The sequence below is a fragment of the Tasmannia lanceolata genome, unplaced genomic scaffold (assembly GCF_043159265.1).
Source record: "Tasmannia lanceolata isolate RefF3 unplaced genomic scaffold, GAP_Taslan_0.1 ptg000112l, whole genome shotgun sequence".
NCBI classification, from domain to species: Eukaryota; Viridiplantae; Streptophyta; class Magnoliopsida; order Canellales; family Winteraceae; genus Tasmannia; species Tasmannia lanceolata.
Window position 1 is genome coordinate 169,898 of NW_027518789.1, and position 9,993 is coordinate 179,890.

General features: G+C 37.9%; 1 protein-coding gene across 1 annotated transcript; it reads right to left on the reverse strand.

Annotated features, from left to right (window-relative positions):
* Positions 1-863: 863 nt before the first annotated feature.
* LOC143865797 (uncharacterized) lies at positions 864-2,250 on the reverse strand. Its single transcript, XM_077375902.1, has 3 exons — positions 2,234-2,250; positions 1,047-1,773; positions 864-956 (listed from the first exon to the last, which is right to left on the reverse strand). Exons 1-3 carry the CDS (start codon positions 2,248-2,250, stop codon positions 864-866), a joined length of 837 nt encoding a protein of 278 aa, XP_077232017.1.
* Between the last annotated feature and the right edge of the window lie 7,743 nt (positions 2,251-9,993).

Below are 9,993 nucleotides of genomic sequence, written 5' to 3' on the forward strand. Positions count from 1 at the left end.
TAGCCGATGTTCACTCATTTTGGGCTTATCTCTGCTTTTGATCTTATGGTTAATCTGTATAGGCTACTTAGGTTATCTTTGTATTTATAGACATGGTTAGCAGTATACTCAGCTATGTTTTGATGAGTATGGAAGTATGTTATGTATGGCCTTTCTCCTTATACGACATGCGCATTGCCTATGCTCTTCAGCTTGTATGGTTTTATATTTCTTGTTTTGCTTACATTTCCTATCTTGGCTTATATTCCCAATGGTTCAACAAGTACTCCCAATTAATTGTCTTGATGATTAACAAGCTCAATTTGCTCAACAAGTACTCTCAAGATTGCTCACCAAAGGCAAAATGATTCAAGTTCAAGTCATTTAAAAAAGCATGCGGAAGGCAAGATCTTAGCAAGTGCAAGAGAAGACCTCAAATCAATCTTGAAACATTTTTTTTTGTATCATTACATCAAGCCTTTACAAAAAGTGACTACATATATTCATTTCATCAACAAAAGAAATGATTACTTACATCAAGCCCCTACGAAAAGAACGGAGCTTGACAAGATACACCCGACCTTTTGAATATAGGTGTAGAAGCCCCAATAGCACTATGGTCAGCAAGCTGCGCTACGATAGTAGTTTCTTTGCAAGTTCTTTTGTTGTGACCAGGCTGTCCACATTTGCTACACTTGTAATGTAATCCACTCTGTAATTCGCGATCCGTTCTTCTCGTTCGCGGCCTTCTAGGTGGTCGTATTGGACGTGGCGGTATTACTTGCATGAAAGGTTCAGGAGGGACCTGCCATTAGGTGCGATCTAATGTGGGGTACAACACCTCATCATACGTCTGCCGATATCGATCCACTTTGTAGCAAGGCTTACAGAAAGAATACGGATTTTTTTCTTTTGTGATGGCAATCGCTGTCACGGCATGTCCGCATGGTAGTCCGATTGTTTGGAACACACGACAACTGCACGTTTGAAGATGCAAGTTTACAGAATCTTGAATTTGAATGGACCGTACTTCGAAAACATGTAAACCAGCTCGATATGCCACATACTTGGTTAACTGTGTCCGCCACTTCGAAAACATGTAAACCAGACAGGCTTTCTTCCTTTGCCAGTCTGATATGTTTTTCTGCATAATTGGTTAACTGTGTCCGCCACTCATCACCATATACCCGACGTTTCTGAGAGAAGTCAGAAGTCTTCCATCTAGTGTGCTCCACCAATGATGCAATCAGCAGTTTCCTCGCGTTCTTCGAAAATGCATTCAACAACTTCGATCTGTTGGTTGTAATGACATCATATCTATCTCCCGTAAAATAAAAACTAGCCCAGCTTTCCTTCGGAATTGCGCTTATCCACTTGTGAGCATTTTCATTCCTTGCCTTAATTTGATCCATGGTATCTTTAAAAACACTCTCCCTCAAAGTGCGGGCAACTCTCCAAAATAACCTCTTAAGTAGGACATCTTTGAACTCGGAGTAGAAATTGGCGGTGAGGTGACGCATGCAGTAACTATGATGAGCTTGTGATAAGACTTCAGGTACCGCCTGCATCAACCCCTTCTGGCGATCGGAGTATATCGTGATTACGTATGACTCCGAAGGCATTACTTTCTGCTTGAACAAAGTTAAAAACCAGCTCCAACTATCTTCGTTTTCGTTCTCCACAATTGCAAATGCCAAGGTAAATAATCTGTTGTTGCCATCGACCCCACACGCAATCAATAAGACTCCATGATACTTTCCACGCAGATGAGTTCCATCAACCAAAACTAGAGGTCTGAGAGTTCGATTGAAAGAATGTATACAGGGGCCAAATGTCCAAACATGCGAACGAACGTATCGCCTCCCTTTGGACGCAATTCTCTCGCTCGAAACACACGAACAAAGCTACCGGGATTTGTTCTCTCCAGCTCAACCGAGCGCGCAGGCAATATGCGGTAAGAGTCCTATACGTTCCCCCACTTAATTTCATTGATGATGTTCATTGCGTGGTACGCTTTTTGATAGCTTATAGTCACACCCCACTGCATCTTCATATATTCTATTACGAGCATTGTGGACGTGTCTTCCGGACGAGCGAATAAGCGTAGGCATTCTCCTGCGACCCAAGCAGATGTAGCATGAGGGTGATCAATGCCACTTATCGTCGATGTACACGTATGGTGGGGTACAAAAGTCTTAGCCAGCACATAATTCAAATGAGTATTGCCCGTTATACGAAATATGCAATCGCTTACTTGAAATCGAACGCCATACTTTCTGGGGGTGGAATTTACTCTCACGAATGTTAATCTTTGCCGGATTTTATACTCTCGAACCGCCTTCTTGAACTGCTTCATATTCGGAAAGATTGCCCCAATCTTTAACTGATCAAATCAAGATTATCGACACCTTCATCATGGGCCCCAACATACATGTCCTCCGCTCCTCTTAGCCGACTAGAGGGAGGAGAACCCACTGCGATAGGTTTTGCGCTCGGATTTACACCAACGTTTTCACAATGGACATCATTCCGACCATCATCATGATGATTATCAACAACATCGTCAGCATCATCATCGTCGTCTTCTTCAAGATCATAATCGTCGTCGTCGTCGTAATCATCATCATCATCATCATCATTATCTTTGCCTTGTCCAATATCACATCCGACCGGACCATCCTTCACAAAAAAGTCATCTTGAAACTCATCATTGATGTCTGCTTCTGGAACTGCTTCATTTTGTCTATCATCAAAATATTCCCCCCCATGGTCCGCAGTAAACTCCATATGGTTCAGAGCTGCCTCATTTTGTCTATCATCAAAATATTCCCCCGCATGGTCCGCAGCAAACTCCACATTGTTCATACACGGATCATCTTGTTTAAGAGGTCTTGAAACATTCCTGAAGAAGTACAATACCATTGACTATCATTAGGTTGGGCTGAATCACCTCCTGAAATCCCACTTAGGCTACCCAAGAGAGGGGTGAATTGGGTTTCTTTTAAAACTTTATGGATTTAAAAACTTTGTTTGTACTAGTTTTAGTTTGATTAAAAAAAAATAAGATATTTAGCTTTACTTGGTGAATAATTAAAGATTACAAATATAATGCAAATCCCACAACAAGATAATGGATTAGGATGAGTGGTTTCGTTTAGGCCTTTTATCAAACACTTGGTGGAACCCTAGTTAATCTACTCTCTTTAGTTCCTTTGACAAACACTTTGTGGATGGCTCATACAAGTAAAACAAAATTAACAATAAACTTCAACCACAAGAGTTAAACACTTACCACTAGAGTAGAGAGGAAGAGACAAGAGGCTTGACACAAGGGTTTTTATAGTGGTTCGATCTTAAACCCAAGACCTACTCCACTCCTCTCAAGTTTGTCTCCTTGAGGATTCCACTAGTCTTCTTCCAAGGAACTTAAATACGGCGTTCCTTCGGCAAAGTACAATCTGAGCATCTAAGCTCCAAGGGTCTTAAATACGGCGCCCTTTGTTGCCAAATACAATGAAGAGAAGAAGTAACAAGCTCTCTTGCCTCTTTGTAGGCTAATACAATGTAAAGATCACAATACACTCTCAAAGATGATTACAAGTAACGCCTAATCCAATCTTAAAAGAATTCCTCAAGATCAAAGCACAAGTGAGATGGAGAGAGATTTTACCCAAAAATAATGGCCAAATTATTTTCAAGGGTTTCTTAGAGTTGGAACATGTTCACCACCATGTTTTGAACACATACAATGGGTATATATAGAGTCCCAACATAATATGACCGTTTGGGAGTCTTCAACGGCTAGTACGGAGGCACCCACAGAGGCTCCGCAGTGACCATTACCCATTTTTTATTTTGGGACAGGTTCCTCCACGGAGCTCCGTGAAAACCCACAGAGTTTCGTACCTGGTTTCTAAATTTCAGCTCCTATCTTCGAAAATCCATATCTCATTCGTTTCTCGTCAGATTTCAACATTCTTATACTCTACGGATATGAGAAAAATGAGAGCTATCTGTTAAAAATATTTTCAATAATTTAAACAAGTTTTGATAGGATTTAGTTGCTAGTCCAGGTTGTTTCTTTGGAAATCTGTTTTGTTAAATGTTGTGTTGAATACGGTATGGGTCCCAACATGTTGGTACACCACCATGGCCATTCACTTAGCCATTTAAGTCCTTAAAGGGTGTGTTAGTCTCTTTGGAAAATATATTTTTAGGGGGTTTTAAGATGTGCCTTGATCAAGAGAAAGTCCAAGAGAAAGATGAATAGATTCTACCATTTTGGATAATCTCTTGAATGAACTCTTGAGCCAATCTTCATTTGATCTTCAATATGGTTCTTGGCTTGGTTGTAGGATCTTCACTTGAGCTCTTCCAAAGATGATGCCACCAATGTGTTCAAGCTCCTTTGCATGTTGATCCTTAAGCCATGTGTTGCGTTATATTGTGTAATGGCGATATGACATGTAAGTTATTGATCGACAAGCTTTGGCCTTCATTGATCTTCCTTTTTTGTTCAATGCTTTGAGATGGTTGATGTTGAGCTTCTCCTTGGTTTATCCCTCCAAGGCATGATTGATCCAAGTATGCTCAAGCTCCTTTGACATGTATGGTTCATCTTCAAGCATAGGCCATCAATGGTGTGTGCTAGCATGGATTGACCTGTGAATTACCTGTCTATAGCACAACACTAAAGGCAAACAATTAGTCCATAAAAGACTAATCAATTTGAGTTTGTTAATCATCAAAACAAGGTGATTGAATGAACCCATAAGAACCCTTGGGCTAACACCTCCTGTAACACTAACAAATCCATCTTCAAAGTCTTTTTCCAAATCTACTTCCAAGATTGGGCGTTTCAAATTTCGGCGTTCTCTATCCCTTAGAGGTGGAATCGAAACAGAAGGTATTGGTGGGTGATGAGAGGGTTCAGAAATACACACATTGTTCGGGGGAAGCATAGGGGGGATACAAACATTGTTTGGGGGAAGCATAGACATATTCATTGAATTAATACCCTCGGGGCTTCTACTTTGGGTTATGTACAGCATCACAGAATTGACCGCATCTTTGTCAAAATTCTTCATCAGAGACTGGAGGATATCGTCATTACCAACATCAACTAAAGTGGTTATGTACAATCAACAATGTCTCGAGATTTTATTGATAGTAACACCTCCCTACCTATACTCCCCATTGTTTTGCGGATAAGATCTTCAAAATCTGGCAAACTAATCCGACGGCTCACCGAAATCAATGACTTCCTCCCTCCGACATATTCCCAAGAAACTTCATCCTTCAAATAACCATCATAGTGTAAAAGAAACTCAGGCATTTACGAATACCTCCAACGACACGAAATGAACACAATTTCAATCATGTGTAAAGATAAAAAATTCAATAAGGTTATCAGTTATAAAGAGAGGTTATAAGGGACAAATAGAGCTTACCTATTGCATACATTAACAATTTCAAGAAGGATCCCTTATGTCAAGTATAGAACAAATTATAAAGACTATACAATACAAATATCACAATTGGAAGCAGATTGACAGCTCTAACCAAGGGGTTATGAAATACACAAAGGTGTTATCTATTGGATACAAGGTCTATCTGCTATATATTATTGAGATAGAAACTATGAATTGTGTACAAGGTAGTTTTGAAACACATATGTAAAAACATTACAATTTCAAGTCAAATTTGAACATGTAAGCAAGGGTTATTACGTATAGATACTTAGGTTATCCAATTTATACTGAGGTTATCAATTTAGACACAAGGGTTATCCAATTCTTTACAGAGGTTTTCAATTTATACTGAGGTTATGCAACTCTATACTGATGTTTATTCTATACTTAGGTTATCTATACTGAGGTTAGCCAATTCTATAAGAGGTTATCCAATTTATACTGAGGTTATCAATTTAGAAACAAGGGTTATCCAATTCTTTACTGAGGTTATCAATTTTATACTGAGGTTATCCAACTCTATACTGAGGTTATCCAATTCTATACAAAGTTTATTCAATTTATACTGAGGTTATCAATTAGAAACAAGGGTTATCCAACTCTTTAATGAGGTTATCAATTTTAGACTGAGGTATCCAATTCTATACTGATGTTTATTCTATACTTAGGTTATTTATACTGAGATTTTCAATTCTATACAGAGGTTATCCAATTTATACTGAGCTTATCAATTTAGAACAAGGGTTATCCAATTCTTTACTGAGGTTATCAATTTATACCATACCAACTTCTTCAGAACACACCAACAAAATGAAACTAAAAAATTCAATTATCAGTTATTAGTTTTAAAATAGGTTTCAGATCATAAGAAAAACAATGTTTCCAAATATAAATGGGGGTTATCCAATATTTACAAGGGGTATCAAATCTAAACGACGGATTATCAATGTAACCTACCATCTTCTCCGAAAAGTAAGCCGGAAAAACCATTATAGATAACGGTTATCCAATATTTACATAAAAAAACTAAAAAAAAAATTTCCACTTACGTATTTAGGTTTGTTTCTTTCTTCTTGTAAAAATGAGTTGGAGTGAAGAAGAAGATGAAAACATGGTGATTATACAGTTGAGGTTTTCTTCTTTCTTCTTGTAAAAATGGGTTGGAATAAAGAAGAAAATGAAAACATGGTGATTATACAGTTGAGGTTTTCTTCTTTCTTCTTGTAAAAATGGGCTGGAGTGAAGAAGAAGATGAAAACATGGTGATTATACAGTTGAGGTTTTCTTCTTTCTTCTTGTAAAAATAGGTTGGAGTGAAGAAGAAGATGAAAATATGGTTTACTTGCAAGGAAAGTAAGTAAAAGCTTTGATTTGACAAGGGGCATTTTCTTCCATTTTTCAGGCGGGAAATGGGCGTCAACACGAAATGGACATGTTGAAATTGGGTGACTTCAATCGGACATTTCCCTATTTTTCCTACGTCACATGGAAATTTTTCCTTCCACATATAACGCATATTCATTAGGAAATTCATTGTGGCCCACATGATTCAAATATTCAAACTATTCATTTGATGGGCCCCAACATAAGTGGCCTTTCCGCAAAAACCATCTCCATATGACGATCCTAACCCTCCGATCTAGAGAGATTGATTGGAGGGTTTGGATCATCCTATGGAGTTGATTTTATGGGCAAGGCCTACTTAAGTTGTGGCCCAACAAATGAACGGTTTGGATCTTTGAATCTGGTGGCCGCAAGTGAATTTTCAATTAAAAATTCATTTTTAATTATGTAAAGTGGGCCCAAGGAGGGAGAGAGTCTTACAAGGGACTGAATTTATCACCGCCCCAAAAGAACCCTAAAAAATAATCTGCGTATGCAGTGGAAGTGAAATTTTGTAGATCTTTGTAGATTTTGTAGTTTTTCTATTGCGTCCCTTCAAATGTAGTCTCAGTACACTTTATCTCTTAATAATAGAATCACCATCAAATCTCACTAGGTATAACTTACCAAACATATGCTATTCATTTAATTTTTACTGCCTCTTCTATCGTACGCCCCTTACGTCAACCTAAATAAGAAAGAAGAGCGGTATGTTTTAGACTCCGCCAACCCATTCTCCTAATATAAAAACTGGAAAATCCACTCTCAACTGACTCACAATTTCCCTAACCCCCAAAGTCTATCTGAAATGGACTCCAACTCCACACCTTCCCCACTGGCCACATTCAATGTTAATGAGGCTAAAGAAGTGAAAGAAGATGACAACAAAGTCGACGATATTTCGACACTGGTAGACGATTCCGACGACGTAATAGTGCTTCCTCCTTCATCGAATAATCCAGGTACGGACTCTAACATGAATCACCCCTCCGGAAAAGGAGGTGTACGGTCTCCAGCGACCCCCGCGACAAAGCGTCGACGTACTGTGTTAGAGAGGCTTGAGTGGTTGCCAGAGGGATGGGTGAAAAAACCGAAGATTAGAACTTCCGGCATGATGGTCGGCAAAATAGACTGGGTATTTGATCGTCCAATTCTTTTTTCTCTACACCTGCTTTTACTTTTTCAGTCTGGTAATTAGAAACTCTAGAAATCAACACTTTGATGCTATTCTTTGCTTTGTTTCATCCGCATGATGTTATTTCAGGGTATGGATTCTTAGAAAGGTTATGTGCTTCTGTTGATCTTGATATTGTTTTAGTTGCTTCTATTATTCCTAGGTATTCTGAAGACTTAACATTGGAAGGCTATGCTATTCTAGTTATTTTTATGTTCTTTTATGTTGCTTATGTTATTCTTTAGCATTTCTAGGACTTGACATTCAAAATGTTAGTACCAGTAGCCTGAGCAATTACTTTATATCCCAATCTTAGGCGTCTAAGTTTGAAAAACATGTGCTTTAACATAAAACAAAGTTGTGAGACTTTTCGACATGTTCAGATTTCGGGCTTGTATGATCACGACATAGTTGCTAGTGTGGGAAGCGAAAGCATGAAGCGAAGGCTTTTTCAGAAGGTGGGAAGATAGAAGTGTGAAGGGATCTAGAAGCATGAAGGGAATCAATGGGGAAGCGCAAAATAATTTAAAAATTCCAACATTTAACAATAAGTAAATTCTAGTTTCCAACCAGCATAGGCAACTTGAATCCAACCATCATAATTTGCATACTAAATGTACTTAAAGGAAAATCACTGTTATCTGAAATGCCTGTGTTAACCGATGCCCTACTAGATGAATTTTTTTTGGAGACCAGGTTATGAAATCTTTTGTATGGGATGTTTTGGATTTAATGTTTGCACACGATAGAATTTATGAATTTTTAGCTTTTGTACTATAACTAGAAAGTTAACTTCTTGACTTCTAGATTTTTGTCGTGAGACTATTTTTAATAAATCCAAGGGAATGATATTTTCAACTCCCCTGCATTACGTATGCGCTCCCCTATAAGGTGATTTGATGTCAAAAAGTGTTAAAGTTGCACATTGTTCACGTCAAATCACCTTATAAGGGGAGCGCATGCGTAGTGCAGGCAGGGTGAAAATATAATCTCCCAAATCCAAATGGGGGGTATTTTCCTATTTACATGTAAATCTTAAGTAGATAGACATTAAAGATATTAACTTAAATAACTTTGTATATAAATACACAGTCCCTTGTATTTGCTTGTAATTCTATAAATTCCATTATTTAAATGACTTCGTATATTAAAGACATATTCTTTTTAATTAAGACTTTATATTGTTTAAGTTGATTCTATTATTCTTAGGAATTCGGAAGATATGACATTGAAAAGGTTATGTGCCTCTATCGATCTTTTTATGTTCTTTTAAGTTGTTTCTATTATTCTTTAGCATTCCGAAGACCTGAGATTGGGAATGTTAGTAATTGAAGCCTGAACAATTACGTTATATCCTTATCGTAGGTGTCTAAATGAAATCCAGTTTGGCAACCAAGAGGGGGTGAATTGGTTGTCTTATAAAAATTTTAGCCTTTTGAAAACATTTCTAGTTCACCCTGGTTTTATCATCTCTTAATAAAGTTAGATGGAAATAATGATTTCTCAATTCTTTAGTTAGCTTACGAACTTGATTAAGTAATATTGGCCTAATTTTGAAAACACATTAGGAGATATTTGAGTGTGCCTTGACCAAGAGAAAAATCCAAGAGAGAAGAAAATATATTCTACCATAGAAAACTCACTCTCTTGAATGCCTCTTTACTTAGCCTTCAATTTATCTTCACTTGAGTGCAAGGCTCACTTGTGGGATCTTTAATTCGAGCTTCTTACTTTGACACCTTCCATGGATGATGCCACCATTGTGTTCAAGCTCCTATGTCCTTGGCCCATGTTGATCCTCAACTTAGGCCTTAAATGATCTTTTTTTGCTTGTTCAAATGCTTGAGCTGATTGAGTTTGAGCTCCTCCTTGGTTGTACCTACAAGATATGATTGGTCCAAATATATTTAAGCTCTTTGTCCTTGAAAGATCTTTCTTAAGCATTAGGTCATGTTTAGTGTTGTGCTAGCATGAATCAACCTGTGA

Bases quoted from the DNA above. Each gene is read 5' to 3' on its own strand.
- LOC143865797 (XM_077375902.1), bottom strand. The intron at 957-1,046 runs GTATGTGGCATA...TCAAACGTGCAG, and splicing joins TGGCGGACACAGTTAACCAA to TTGTCGTGTGTTCCAAACAA.